The following is a 15,345-nucleotide window of genomic DNA, read 5'->3' as shown; positions in this document are numbered from 1 at the left end:
ACACCACACACACACACCACCTGCAGCAGATATTAATCAGAACTGGTAGGCTAAGTGTGCAGCTGGAAGTGCATAATGACTGTGTACAAGCAGAGACGTCTCCACGTTCTAGTTTGGAAGTCTTGGTACCTTTCAGGAACAGCACATTCTGCCTTTTTGTAGGTGGGTTTTTCATCTGGTCCTACCTGAGCATATTGTGCACTGCAGCAGTTAGAATGACTAATGATTATTGATCCGCTTTGTTTCTCAGCTCCATTGTAGGTGGATATATCAGCGGGCTAATGGATCACAGTAGCTAAATTCCTACAGTGCCATGTTTGTCATTTAAACCCAGTGGTTTTAAACGGGTTTAAATCTGGGCACAGCGTTGGTTTGATTACCAATACAGTAGGCATTTGCTTTGTCAAATTGCCTCATCAATAGAAAATATTATATGTATTGCAATGGTTGCAGTGTTTTCCTGACTTGTAACCCTGCAAAATTGAATAATTCGATGATTATTTACGTTATATTACAAAACAGAAAAATGGCTACCGCTCGCCTAAAGTGTCCTATTTTACACATGTGCTGGTAATCGAAAGATAGGGTGCATAGAGGAGGGGTGTATACTAGAAAACGGTTTTAATACTGTTTATGTATGGCTATGGAGGCAACTCCAAGGATTTAATTTTTCCTAGCCTAGCATTTCTGGTTTAGCGAGTGCAAATAGGATTCTTTTAGGCCACTGCTGTGACCTTTCACCGTTTTCTATTTACGTTATAACCTGAATTTTTGCTTTTATGTACTGAATGGTTGACATGTAAGATCCAGTAGTTTATTTTCCAATACAATTGCAAGCTGGTACTAGCACTTACAGTATTCTCTGGAATACAACAACTCCCAACCACTTCTTCTCCTGAGTAGTTTAATTTTTACAATGAATATTTTCACCCTCTTTTAATGTAAAATCAATCCTAGCCTCTTCTTTAATCTTCTACTGTATTGACTTAGTAACTGTTGATTTTCTTTAAAAAAAATAATTGGATCTTATGATTGATTTTAAGAAACCTTTTGCCAAACTACAATGACTTGCTAATGGGAGACCTTTTTGTTAAACATACAGGCCCACTTGCAGGCTCATATTAAACCCCCAAATTAACCACAACATATATATAAGCATATAAGTGTCACAGAGGAGTGCTACTGAGCATGGCAATATATATTTAAATCCAGAGACACAATATGAAACACACAGAGCTCAGTGCACATCCAGTGAAACTTATACACGGTACAGTGCCTAAATATATATGTATAGTTATCTATTAAATTAATATCTATTAAATAAAATGGTCTTTTAGTTTAACATTTTGGCCAAAGTGTTGTAAGCCCATGAGCCACTACACGGCAGACCACATCTCAAGGGTCCCTAACACTAATATAAATTCTTAATAACCTGTGTATTACCAGGATGAATGATTTATAATCTGTCAAAATTAGTTGCATAGTTCTAAGTCTGATTTAAGCTTTTATTAACCTGTACATTACCAGGAAAAGCACTCTGTATTAGATTTGTCACAATCATACTGCAAGCAAGCAAGTTCCCCAGAGAGTGGGAGATGCTATGGAGTGAGCTTTTAACCATTTAAATGTGGGAGGGAGTGAGCTTCAACAAGATAGGAAGCGCCACCTTCCAATCAGCTAAGACCAACTGAACAAGAATTGTAAAACATACAGGACACCTGCAAGCTCACATTAAACCCCCAATTTAACCACAACATATATATAAGCATATAAGTGTCACAGAGGAGTGCTACTGAGCATGGCAATATATATTTAAAACCAGAGACAGAACATGAAACACAGACAGAGCTCAGTGCACATCCAGTGAAACTTATACACGGTACAGTGCCTAAATATATATGTATAGATATCTATTAAATAAAATGGTCTTTTAGTTTAAACGGGTTCGTTGATAATGAGAAGTTTATTGACTGTACGTACAGTACAGAGTATGATCATACACGAAAGTTGTCCATTAGACACTCTGCCAAAAAAGTGTCCTTGCAGGCTTTATATACATTTTTAGATTCCTTTGTTGAACATGGGTTACTAGGCAGAATATAATAGTCACATCACAGCATTTCCTGTACACGAGGGGTTAATCCTCTTCTAAACCAAGTTACTGGTCTTCTTATCTATCTCAGACTGACTCCAAAGATCAATACATCTAACCTAAACTTGTTCTTTTAGCTGACCACAACACTTGAGTATTTGAGCAACAAGGCACAGTCCATATCCCCCCCTCTGGAGCAAAGTTCCCTCTTGCATCAACATGCATACTAACATATAACACACACACACAAAGACAAGATGGATTCCGCACACTGCTAACAATTTATTCTCCATAAACCCTCCAGTCCTTTTCAGTAATTTCAACAGTATATTCATTTCCGCAATATTATTTCGTCACATCCATAAGTCGAGAATCACTGCACTACCATATTTCTTTCTTGGCCTCTCTCTTCAGCATCTGCCATTCTCTTCCTGATTCTGCATCATCATCTTAGTGCTGGGAAGTGGTTCCACCAGCATAAAAAACAACTTTTGCAGTTTCATGTGCAAGGAGTGAGTGGGAAGAAATCGAGGCATAGCTTGTGCAGAATGCAAAGGACCGATGAGCTTGGATGACAATTATTTAGATATTACATATTCAGGTGCTGCTGTCAAGCAGTTGTGAAATTGATGTTAATGAAACATGCAAATTGGGACTTTGCATTTTAAGTAAACATGTAATTTTGTGTGTGGCATTATCACAAGCCTTGTTGCTGTGATTCCTTCCTTGTATATGCTGTAGTAGGAAGATATGTTCGCTTGTTATGCCATTTTCTCTTGTAGAGTCTGATTTGCTGCCTATTGATTTTTGTGTTTACCCAATGATTTCAGCATTTCTTCTGCCTTTTTTCCCCCCAACAACTTTCGTTGGGGATTATATCTTTAAATACATTTTCTAATGTTGTAGTGCAAAATAATTATGGTGGATGTAAAAAATCAAGATGGTTTTATTTCACTTTTAATTTGATAGTGTAATAAGCATTTGAAGTTTAGTTATATCCAGACATGAATGATTATAGCTAAATATGGAAAAGAGATTGAAACATATTAAAGGAGTTGTAAGTTTTTGCTATTTATTGCAAATATATCTCTTTCTAGGCTGTTACTGGAGGTATGGGACTTGAAACCATATGGAAGAACTACAAAGTCTTGATTGTTATGGGAACAGGCCTTGGACTGATACATTGGGGTTGGTATCATGTTAAAATAAACCCAATCTTCCATCCTAACCGCAAGGATTTTGTTCCAGAACCTGGCATTGTCTCATATGTTATACAACAAGACAGGGATACAAAAGCCAAATAGCAATACACAAAACAAATCTAGGTATGTTTTTTCCTTTTAAGTTTTCAACAATGAAACACATTTTTTTTTAAATGTATTTTTATTTAAACATGTTTTCGATGTTTGAGCTACAGATTGTACTGACATTCCAAATGCCTAAGTAATAGTCACCATGGATTTATGAAGTTTGTGCCAAACTAACCTTATTAGTTTCTTTGAGGCGGTAAGTAGGAATTTAGACCAGGGTAATGCAGTTGATGTAGTCTACTTAGATTTTGCAAAGGCTTTTGATACGGTTCCACATGAGGTTAGTGTACAAAATAAAGCAAATTGGTCTGGGTAAAAATATTTGCACCTGGATTAAAATCTGGTTGGCTGATGGATAAGGGTTGCCATAAATTGAACCTTTTCAGATTGGGCTAAAGTTGTAAGTGGAGTAACTCAACATTTGGTAATGACCTTGGGGTGGGCATAGAGCGCAAAGTCCCAATCTTTGCTGATGACCGTAAATTATGTAAGGTAGTAAAATCAGAGCAGGATGTAATTTCTCTACAGAAGGACCTGGATACACTGGGAACTTGGGCAGGTAAATGGCAGATCAGATTTAATACAGATCCATGTAAAGTTATGCATTTGGTAAACGAATAAACAGGCTTCTTACAAAATGTGGTCAATCATTAATTGAAAAGGATGTAGGAGTGCTTGTAGGTTTAGCAATAATGTTCAATGTCAGGCAGTAGCTGCAAAGGCAAATATGATCTTATCTTGCCTAAAACGTGGTGTGGCTGGAAAGAAAGAAAGAGCATAATTTTGCCACTTTATACATCCTTAGTAAGACCACAAATTGAATATTGAGTACAGTTTTGGGCACCACTCCATTAAAAAAAAAAGATATGGGAAAAGGTACAGAGAAAAGCCACAAAATAAAGGTGACCGGTGGTCTTGCATAAGAAAAGGCTAGCTCTATTATACATTTATTTACATTAGAAAAGAGGTGTCTAACGGGATATGATTAATATATAAAAATATTCAGGGACAATGCAAGGAGCTAACAAAATAATTATTCATCACAAGGGCAGTACAAATGACACAGGGTCATCCGTTAAGGTTACAGGAAAGGAGAATTCACCAGCAACAAAGGAAAGGGTTCTTTACAGTAAGGGCGGTTAAAATGTGGAATTCATAACCCATGGAGACTGGGATGGTAGATACAATAGATATCTTTAAGAAAATGTTAGGTGTCTTTTTAGAAAGGAAAGGTATACAGGGATATTCAAAATAAGTTAAACCTAGGAAAGATGTTGATCCAGGGAGAAATCTGATTGCGAACACTGGAGTTAGGAAGGAATTTATATTTTCCCTTATGGACATCTTTGGATAATGTTTCACTGGGGTTGTTTGTTTGCTTGTGGCATTCTGTAAATATAAAGATAGGATAAGTATCTGTCGTCTACATTTATCATAGGTTGAACGTGATGGACATGTCTTTTTTTTGTTTTTTTTTCAACCTTATTTACTATGTAATACAATGTATTGTAATGCTTGTAACGCGATGCAAACGTGGCTCCCAATTTTCGTATTTATGAATACTTTACAACACGATTTTTGGTATCTTAAATACTTTATTGTACAATGCATACAATTCTACATTATTTCCAACGCTATCCGCTTATAACGCGATGTGAGTCTTTGGACCCCAAGCACAGCGTTATAAGGGGTTGAGCTGTATGCAGCAATATTGTGTTGTGAAATGCAAACATTTTGGTATGACTGAATAAAAAACTGAAGCGTAATAATGTAGGTGGTGACGTTTCACGGCTTGGTGACCCTTAACTCTGAGGGAGGTTGTAGGGGTATGATGTGGTCTTGAACACCTGTACAATGACTTCTTGGATTAAGAACTGTCATGCTGGTCTATTAAAAGCTGTCACACACTGCAGGTCCCAATGGACACTTAGCAGGTTTTTTTGTTTGTTGTACAGTAGATGTATGCAAACTGATGCAAAAGATATGGGGAAATTAAAGGCACAGCTTTATTAAGTACAAAAAAGGATCCGACTGTTCATTATGCTCTATGTGCAAGTTATTTGTAGCAATAAATACAAACAACCTCCCTATAGTGCATAATAAATGTGTACATTTAAAGCATTTTAATGCCATACAAAAAAAGGCAAGTCTTGATATGTGCATTTTCTCAGTTACTGGTTTTGGCATCTCTTTTTTTCAAAAGGCCTTGCATTGTAATTGGCAACAAAACATGATAGATGGTCATAAAGGCTGTAAACATTAGAAATCAGTTTTTTTGACATGACATGGTGGACCAATTTCTTTTTGTTTTACAAAAAAAAATATGTATTATATGTATATATGTATATATGTATATATATATATATATATATATATATATATATATATATATATATATATATATATATGTATATATATGTGTGTGTGTGTGTGTGTGTGTGTGTGTGTGTGTGTGTGTGTGTGTGTGTGTGTGTGTGTGTGTGTGTGTGTGTGTGTGTGTGTGTGTGTGTGTGTGTGTGTGTGTGTGTATATATATAATTTTTTTGGAAAATGAAGATTACATATTGTTAAAAAAAAAAAAAACAATAACCATATTTTCTCTGTTCTCTGTTCACAGGTTGAAAGTTTTTTGCGAGTCCTAATTCACAATCTCGTCTACAAAGAGACAGCAATGAAGAATATAACTTGGTTGAGGAAGAACTGGCTCTTGGTGGCGGGAATGTCCTTTTTAGGCATTCACTTTGGAACATACTTTATCCAGAAAGTAGCAAAAAGTTCTGCGAAAAGCAATTTTAGGATTAAAGAAATTAAAAACAAATGAACACCCCAAATTCAACTCCAGTAATGTTTTCTCTTGCTTGAATATATTTAAAAAAAATTTTTTTTTAAATCCAACCCATTGCACCATTACTGATAAGTGTTAATGTTTTTACGTCATCACGATTTGTCCAAAGCTATAATGGTCCATTTTTAGATGTTGGCCCAATAAAAAAATCATTAAACAATTTGATTCACCAATAGTTTGGGAACGTTTCCTGTTGTAAACCAGTGTACAAAAATGTCAAGGTTTGAGCCTAAGAAGCCATCTCTATGTACCACTGGGCCCTTAAGCAACGCATCTGTAAGGGAATCTGTGTGTGTTTTACATGGCATTATAATGTCATGTTATGGCCCATCTGGTAGACTCAAACAGCTGCACAATGGTACGGGAGGATGTGTTCTCACAACGTCACAGTCCTCTGCCTTGCTCCATGGCTTTTCTGTCAGCCATCCAGTCTTAAAGATTCTAATAGCTTCGATTCGCAATCATATATCCTGCTTCAGTGATTGTGGCCTCTTCACAGCAAATCTTTGCTGCAACTTGATAGACCGGTTTCTGGGATTAAATGTTTCACCCCACACTATCGTTAAAATAAGCAGGAATCTTTTGAATATTTGTGTTGCTTATTTGAAGTCCGAGCAATGTGCATGCAAAATAGCAGTAGATTTCAGCAGCAGCAAGACTTTGCTTTGGTTAGCATTTTCTGTACTTTCTAGTAAGCCTGCTTGCATGATCACCACCCAAGAAGCAAACTATATCACTACATTGATTGTAAGAGCCTTTCTTTTTACAGTCCCAAATGATGTAGGACCCAATGTTATTTTAGGAAGATGTGTTCTTGTACCTGTTGAAGGTCAGACAGTGATGCAATCTACTGTACTTGCTGGTCTCCTAATCGAAATGCCCGAGTTCAGTTTGAACAGAGTTTTACCTTCCACAGGATTACCCACTACAAACATTAAAATGGCATTGTTTTCGATCTCCTTATCTGGAGATTTTTCTGATACTGGAGATGGGACTGTGGGTGTGTTTCCTGGTGTAGTCCCTGAAATAGTTCTGCTGGACCAGCTATTTATTTTAGGGAAACAGTTAGTGAATGACCACGTAAACGTTCTTGTGTGCCAAAAAGTGATCCATCCATCCCTGAAACAGTACCTCAAAGAGCAGATGGTCATTGCGGTGGACAGGTTAGGAGCAGCTCTGATGGGACCTTTGATTCAAATGACAGGTAAAATGGTTTCCTTTTTTTTTAAATTATAAATAACCTACATTTTCAATGCTCCCTCCCCCCCCAAAAAAATATAAACGTTTCTTTTAAAAGCTATCTGACATCTAATGGTATTCAAAGCTGTGCCTACAATTTCAAAATAAGAACACTTAAAAATCTGTTTAGCTAGTGGAATTCTTATTTACTGTACGGTGGAGGGTTCTTGTCACTTTTTTTTTTTTTTAAATGTCTGTTTAAACCCACTTACTAGTTTCACGTTGCATATTCGGAAACCAACCTCACACTGATGAGAAACAAAAGGTTGCTGTCTGAGTAGGGTTACTGGGTGTGCACCTTAACCCAGGCTGTGTTGAAACTGTTTAATGCGGCAGGCATTAGGTCATAGGGGTCCATGTTACAATGGATAAGAAGTAAAGAGTGACACTGTGCTCACTTGCATGTCATTATCCAGAATCCCTGGTGGAAGCGCTGTTTGCTAAGCGATAATGGGGAACGACAGGGCTGCAGACCTGTCTGAGACATGCAAATGTACCAACAAGTGGTGGTTTTATTTACTATTAAATACATGTAGGTTCCCAATTTTTATGACTCGTGCATTTTTTTTGCAGTCTGTTTTACTAAAGGTAAGATGAGTAACAGAACACTGCACCCAGTAATGAATGACACCGTTATTGATTTATTTGCACTAAGAACTAATGAGATCTGCTGAACACTTGATGTTGATAGTGGAAGATTGTGTTGCGTATTCACCATGCATGCAATGCTTATTTTTAATCGACTAAATCAGTGCTAATTCTTAAAACATGTTTGCTGTCTCCGTACAGTATCCTTGTCTAGGTTAAAAGGTCGTCATCATCTGGTAAATCTTTGCGTGCCTATGGGCGGTTGTTTTTAATCTAAACCACACAATCTTAATGTTTCCACTCGTGTATATACAAATATTTAAAATGTTACAGTCCTGTTAAGATTTTTTAACTTGCCCTATATGTGGGGTCAGTGAGGAAATTATTCCACACTTGCGGGCTGAGAAATTACCTACTCTTTGAAGTCTTTTGGCCTCTATCAATTATAGTGATAAGCAGGGGGGTGTTGCAGGTTAACAATTAAGTTTCTTAATGGAGGACGATGCATTATAATTTGTCCTATAACTTGCTTCACTCTATATTGTATATGGGGGGTGGGGAGGTATACGAACAGATACAGTTGCAAAATTTAGTGTTTCTTATGTCAGTCGTGTGTGTGTGTGTGTGTGTATGTGTGTGTGTGTGTGTGTGTGTGTGTGTGTGTGTGTGTGTGTGTGTATCGTATGTCTGTCTTAAAGCCGCACTCTGTGCTAATTTTGTTTTTGTTTTTTAAATATATGTATATATTTTGTACAAACACTGGGTTCCCGAGCTTAACTGCTGCACTCCAAGCTATGGGGACTGCCTGGTTTCTAAAATATTTAATTTTGAAATTCCCTTACAAGAATTCTTGTCCTGGAGTAAATAGGAGAAAAATATGGCCCATGCCCTGCCCTCTCCACTCTGCCAGCCAATAGAAATCTGTAATGTAATATTGTGAGATGACCGAACACATCATTGGGTGACCTCAAATCACCATCTTTGTTTTTCCTTGCAAGTACCAATAAAGTTAAAGTATATATTTTATTAAGTAATCCTAGATGACATTTGTATATTTGTTATATGTTATTAAAATACAAGTATAATTTATTTAAAAAAGCATGGAGATGCATTTTCTAAATAATTTTTTTGTTTAATCACAGGTGCACAGCCTATAGCTTCTCTGAGTTCTATTTCTTCCAATGGTTATGGCAGCCTAAGGGAGTTAAGCAGAATGTCCTATGGATCCAAGCATTTCTTACATCTTATTCCTTTTGATACCTCTGTGTGCAGCTTTGTACTATGCAACCGAAATGAGACTTCATTACAAGAGCTTATGGTGAGAACAATTTTGAGTCCATATTAGAAAAGGCAGTAGTTCTTGGCAAACAAAAATATACGTTTTTAAACTTGATGATCTGCTGCTTTTACCAATGTTTTGGAACTCTAAAGTAAAAAGTTTAACTTTGTGTTCTTGGAAACATTTAAATGAATTCCAGATGACCTCTTGACACCCATGTTTATCCAGTTTCCTACATGCTGTGACACCTCAGACACTATTTGAATCTTTGGTTTCTTTCATATTGTAGGTGTTTTCTGACTAAAGGGAATTTTTTTAATTGTTACTGTATTAACCAGTACAACCTGTTCCATGAATTCACCACCCTTCCCGTGAAGAAGTAGCTCCCCAGATCCTGAGATGTCCCCTGAGTGCTTCTCTCCAGCATGACTTCTTGTTCTAGTGCTTCATATACTTCCCTCCTGTACCTTGTTGAAGGCCTTGATTTATATTTGAACGTTTGTCCCCCTCTCCCTTTTCTCCCAGCTGATTTCCTGTTTTATGATGTAGATATTGCACCATTTTTGTAGCTTCTCTTTGGACATTCTTAAATTGTATATTTCCTTCTGGAGATCTGAGAACTGAACTCTACTGTGTAAGACTTTACCAATGATCTATAAAGTGGCATCACTAAATCTCTTCCTGCTGCTAATCCATTTCCCTATACAGTACAACCTAGCACATAGCTGACTTTTCCCATTATTTTGTTACATTGCTTGCCTACTTTTAAGTCCTCGGAAATAACTCCCACGTCCCTTCCCTTTGCAGTGGGTGAAATTTGACTGCCATTAGATTGTAATCTCTTCGAGGCAGAGACTTATTTTCCTATGGTTTTGTCTGAAGCACTTATTTCCATTGTGTTCTAATATTATGTCACGTGTATTGTAAAGTGCTATGTACATGGATGGCACTATATAAATAAAAATATACATGCGTACATTACTCCTGTACCCTGCCTCTGGACTTGTGGCAGAGTGCATGAATTGCATTTAGGATTAAATTGTAGTTGCAACACTCTTGAATATTCCTCTAATCTACCTAAATCATTAATTTTGTCCACCGTATTGCAGATTTTTGTGTTGTCTACAAAAAAAGCATGCTTTCCCTTCCAGATCTGTAGTGTCTCTAATACATTAGAGTATGGTCCCAGTAAAGATTCCACAGGGCCTCTACTCCTCTCCTTCCCCTCCTTTTGCGTGCACACTATTAATTACAGCTGTCAACTACCCCTGTGTTAAACGTTTGTTTTGGGAGCCGAGACTTTTAATTCTGTAAACAGTTTGTTTCCTACATCAAAAACTTTTGACCCCATCATATTATTGCGTACCCAGACTTCAATAAAGGCCAAGCTGCAGAGCTACCTGCTTGGAAGGGGGATTCATATCCAACTGATCCCTATAAATGGAATTGCTAATTTTAAGGTGCCGTTGGGGCAAACTAATACAGACTAACTAATAATGTTAAGTGCTCATCTGTCCGATGAGGGAAAAAATGGCAATACCCTCAGCTCAGTTTAGTACTTAAAGGGCTGGCATCTTTCAATTACTTCTTGGTATCTAGACTCGCGATTTATGGGGGGTTTTTGGGACAAAATGTTTAGCGATTTTGTTTAAAAAAAAAATATGTCATTTCATTTCAGCGCACTTGTCAGGCTGCAGAACACGTTTTGCAGCTAACGCTAAAGAAACCCTGGGTTTTGTTGGGCGGCGGTTGCACTGAAACACACTTGGCTGCGTTTGTGAGATATAAGGTACAAAATATCATAGTATGAGGTTATAGTTTTAGATAAAATAAAGTAGTAGTCCAATGATTTGTAAAGATTGTCAACTACTGTATTAATTTAAGAACCTTAAAAACAAATCGTGGTGAAGACATTGTACATTGTGCTGACCTTTTGGTTCCATGCACTTAAAATACTTCCAAAATACTGCCTTTTGCTTTTTGAACTAAACATCCAAAATACTTCCAAAATACTGCCTTTTGCTTTTTGAACTAAACATCTTTCCATTGCTTGAGTATAATGGATGGATTGTGTTTTAAAATATTTACAGTATAGTGTCTTTTCAGTCTGGAATGCACTAAAAAGTACGTTCTCTTGCTGCTTCTCATTTAAATTCATGTCTTATCTTTCATAACAAATTTGTGCCGGCATTTCTGAAAGGAAAAACTGTACAATGACTTATAGATGTACATGTATCCAGCACAAGACATAACTCAAGTGATTTTCTGTTTCAGAGTGCCAATATCCATAGCACTTGCCTGAAAGAACTACAGTGTTCAGCGACAGATTACAAGGTGGTTGCTGATTGCTTTTGCCGCTCATTGGAGTCTGTAGCACGAAGTCTAGAACACGATGGCGGTGAAATTCTCGTTGATCTACAAGAGGGTCATTTTTGGTCTGTTCCTCCCGATGCTTGTTTAGATTCTCTCTGGTCAGAGGTTGTAGATCAGTGTGGCTGTGGTATGCACAAAAAAAGAGATGGCTTAGAGTGGAGCGTACTGGGAAGTCAATGCCAACCATTTAACCCACAAAGCAACATAGAAGAGCGAACGCATTCAGACCAGCTCATTTTGGACTGTTTCACTGCAAAATGTAATGGCTTACAAGTTGCCATTGACACAGTTAGTCTGATTTTGGATCTATCATATATTGTCGAAGATCAAAATTAGTTGAGATTTCAGTAGTTTCTTTAATGTAAACTGAACATTAAAATCAAAATACATTTTGGAAAATCTTTTTTTTTTTTTTTTTTTGTCCACTCTTGTCCTAATTAAAAACAAATGATATAGACTGAGTTTGTATGTTTGTTTTATATACAAAAAAAAAAGTGTCACTTTGGTATGTTGTGCCACAGTATAATCACTAATATTACAGCACATTATTTCACATGGAAAACTGTTAGGTTGACATAAGAGGAAATAAAATCTAGAGAGGAGAGAATATCTGCCCTGTAGATGTTACATTGCAATAGCGTCCAATTAAACACTTAAAAAAATGCTTTTGATTTAAGATGGCAGTGGAAGCATGGGGAATGTTGGCCAATACATAGGTAATGCAGGGAGATCCCTAGAGACAATGTAGAGGCTAGATAGAAAAAAAGATAGGCTTGAGACCTCTGCAAACCTTTGATACTACAGTACAGGTATTTTTCTGTTGGTTTCTTTTCATTCTTGCGGACTATCTGTATAAGTTGGATATAGTGTATATCTATATCTACCTTCGGGTTGTCTTCCTTGTTAATATACGGCTGTGGGTGTCTAGTTGAACATGGGTTAAAAACAAATTGGTATTCTAGACTAAACTCTAGTTTACAAAAGATCATGTAACTGTAAAGATTTGGTGCTGTTGAAAACAGCAGTCTACTGGTAGAACCTTATATTATTTGGGTTGATTACAAGTATATTGTACTTTAATGGAAAACAAACTGTACATATTACCTGCGTTCCTCCCTTTGAAGTATGCAGCTGGTAAAAGGATTAACCTTACATCTATGGAAAACAAAGCTCAATTCCTGCGCTCCTCCCAATTGGGTTAAAATATACTAGTGACATGTTTACATTTAGAACCTAAGTCTGTAAAAAAGGAGTAATTTGGTTACATCTTTTACTCAAAACATGATTCAAGCCTGCCAACTTCGTCAAGGTAAACTCCATTTAGCAGGTACCTGCACTGAATATATGCAATTTCTTATTGTCCTATGGACTAAACTTTGAAATATGTGAAAGTGCCATGAAGGGGTTCAATAAAGGAAGCATATGCTTATTTGGGAATTAGTGCAGTTAAAAGTTGGCAAAAGCCGGTAACAAAGTTCCCTTATTATAAAAGGTAAACTGTGGGCATGCAAATTCCTTGGTGTGCAAGTATTTATTAATATTTCACATCTGTCCAGCTCACCTACTCGTCAGTGGAGGGTGACGTGTAGACGGACAATGAGCTATATACCTTTATGCTAATTGTTAAGGAGCTCTATCCTGAAGGGAAGAGCCATACACCAAGGAACAGTTTAGTAACACATAAACCAGGTGAGCCAAAACATACCACTACATACATTATTTTTTATTACAGGTTTGAAATAGAGTATCTCCCAGAGATACTTACCTCTGTAGAGATGCCATTATCCCTGCAGGCAGAGAAACTTTGCCTAATCTAATGGAGGTTTAAATGTCCCGTGAGCTAATAGGAAGCCGTGATGCCTTCCTATTGGCCCGCGTGACCTGGACCTTAAACGCTGCACAGATAGCGGCACCCCTATGGAGGTAAGTATCTCTGGATGCGGTCTCCCCGGAGCTGAAATTAACACAGTTCAGCCCCAGAGACCCATATGTATGCACTCATCCAGATAAGGTACAGAAAAATGTTGAGTAAATTAAATCTCTGTGCTGTAGCTCAAACTCCTACTTTACTCATGAAAACAAAAATAAAATATTTAACAAATATGCTAAAATGTATTTACATAGTGTACAGAACAGTGTGCAAAAGTACTGTGATTTATACAATAGTGTATTTAAAATCCTCTATGGTGAATGCAGGGTCATAGAATCAATGCAGTCAGTTCCCTAGTTGGAACACTGCCATCTATTGGTTGTAGTATCAGAGTGTGTGGTTAAAGCTGCAGTTCAGTCAATATCCTGCATGTTTGTTTTTTTTAATAAATCAGTTCTCTAGTAAGAAAAAATACTTTTAGCATTTTCTGTTTTTAAAAAAACAACTTTGAAAGACCAATTTTCTTGTATTCTATTTTAACAGCCATTTGCTAAGGCACTGCCCCTTCATGTCCTGTCACAAGCTCTGGCACACCCCTTTGTCAGCCCTGCCCTCCCTCTAGCACTTGTCAGTGCAGGATTGCTCATGAATATTCATGAGCTTCCACTGCCAGTCAAGCAGATTATAAACAAATGCCAGCTTTTAATATGTCACCAAATTTCGACCTATCAATACATTGAAAACGAATTGAGCTGCAGCTATACTGTTCTTTAGGTAATTAGAGATTGCACACATGAAACTATTGAAGTAAAAAATAAATGTAAAAAAAAAAAAAAAAAAGACTGAACTGCAGCTTTAACATCTATTAGCTAAACAGTATCCTTGACTGAATCCATGGACACATGCTACTGCACCGACACACTTTATTCGAGCAAATACCCAGTATGTACCTGGCAGATACCTGGAATGCGCCGCTCCTCACCTCTGACAAGCCCCGTTGCATTTGCCTTCCCAGCCTGGGTTCATGCCTGGCTGACGGGCGGCTGATCTGTTAAATGATAATGATTAGGATTTAATAGGCTGCAATGCTTCGCGTGTCTACCAGATGGCATAAATTCATGAATTGTAATGCAGTGTATATATATATACTGTGCAGTATTGCAGCCAGCGGGAATAAAATGCTTCAATCCCTGCCTGGAAAATAACCCAATGCACTCGGGCAGAAAACAGTCACAAACCTCAATACACCCGGGTATACCCGAATTCGTGGGACTAGCCGAGCTCGAATAAAGTGTGTCGCCAGTGTATGTGTAGCGATCACGAACTGCAATGTATATTGTGCACACAGAGCAAACTCCCCCTTATACCAGAGTAACAATTGTATTGCCAGGGAATCTATATGCCCATAGATAGCAAAGTTATAGCCAAAGCAGGGTGTTAATGTCCCATAAACCCCTCATATACACTCAGAGGACACTTGTGGGAGGTGCCATAATATAGTCAAACTGCCATTATCATGGTAATTCAGATTCCATGAATCTCCAGTGTCTCCTCAAACAGATCTCCAAAGACATCTTTGTAGTACAAATACATACACAGCATGGCTTGCAGTAGTATCCAAATGCATATGTAAACACCTACCCAGGTATACTGTGTTACGCTATATAAGCGATGTGAAAACACATGTACTGCTAGTGGAGCAATAATAAAACACTTCACTGATGCTAGGAAGGCTCTTGGAGATAAATG

General features: G+C 37.4%; 3 protein-coding genes across 3 annotated transcripts; all 3 read left to right on the top strand.

Moving 5' to 3' along the window:
* Positions 1-3,204: 3,204 nt before the first annotated feature.
* On the top strand, positions 3,205-6,233 carry LOC142492863 (uncharacterized). The gene is made up of 2 exons (XM_075596038.1): positions 3,205-3,417; positions 6,020-6,233. The coding sequence occupies exon 1, from the start codon at positions 3,205-3,207 to the stop codon at positions 3,394-3,396; it is 192 nt and encodes a 63-aa protein (XP_075452153.1). The 3' UTR covers positions 3,397-3,417; positions 6,020-6,233.
* LOC142492864 (uncharacterized) lies at positions 6,074-6,422 on the top strand. Its single transcript, XM_075596039.1, has one exon. The coding sequence runs from the start codon at positions 6,074-6,076 to the stop codon at positions 6,221-6,223; it is 150 nt and encodes a 49-aa protein (XP_075452154.1). The 3' UTR covers positions 6,224-6,422.
* Positions 6,423-6,460: 38 nt separating this feature from the next.
* Positions 6,461-12,127, top strand: MKKS (MKKS centrosomal shuttling protein). The gene is made up of 4 exons (XM_075596037.1): positions 6,461-7,451; positions 9,217-9,392; positions 11,032-11,142; positions 11,628-12,127. The coding sequence occupies exons 1-4, from the start codon at positions 6,461-6,463 to the stop codon at positions 12,060-12,062; spliced, it is 1,713 nt and encodes a 570-aa protein (XP_075452152.1). The 3' UTR covers positions 12,063-12,127.
* Positions 12,128-15,345: the final 3,218 nt, after the last annotated feature.

Source organism: Ascaphus truei, chromosome 4 (genome assembly GCF_040206685.1).
Source record: "Ascaphus truei isolate aAscTru1 chromosome 4, aAscTru1.hap1, whole genome shotgun sequence".
Classification (NCBI taxonomy): domain Eukaryota; kingdom Metazoa; phylum Chordata; class Amphibia; order Anura; family Ascaphidae; genus Ascaphus; species Ascaphus truei.
The sequence above is the reverse complement of the archived record's forward strand: the minus strand, read 5'-3'. Positions and strand labels throughout refer to the sequence as shown.

Excerpts from the sequence above, each read along its gene's own strand:
- LOC142492863 (XM_075596038.1), top strand. The coding sequence starts at position 3,205 with ATGGGACTTGAAACCATATGGAAGAACTACAAAGTCTTGATTGTTATG.
- MKKS (XM_075596037.1), top strand. The coding sequence starts at position 6,461 with ATGTCAAGGTTTGAGCCTAAGAAGCCATCTCTATGTACCACTGGGCCC. Across the intron at positions 7,452-9,216 it reads ACCTTTGATTCAAATGACAG|GTGCACAGCCTATAGCTTCT; the intron begins GTAAAATGGTTT and ends GTTTAATCACAG. Across the intron at positions 9,393-11,031 it reads CTTCATTACAAGAGCTTATG|CGCACTTGTCAGGCTGCAGA; the intron begins GTGAGAACAATT and ends ATTTCATTTCAG.
- LOC142492864 (XM_075596039.1), top strand. The coding sequence starts at position 6,074 with ATGAAGAATATAACTTGGTTGAGGAAGAACTGGCTCTTGGTGGCGGGA.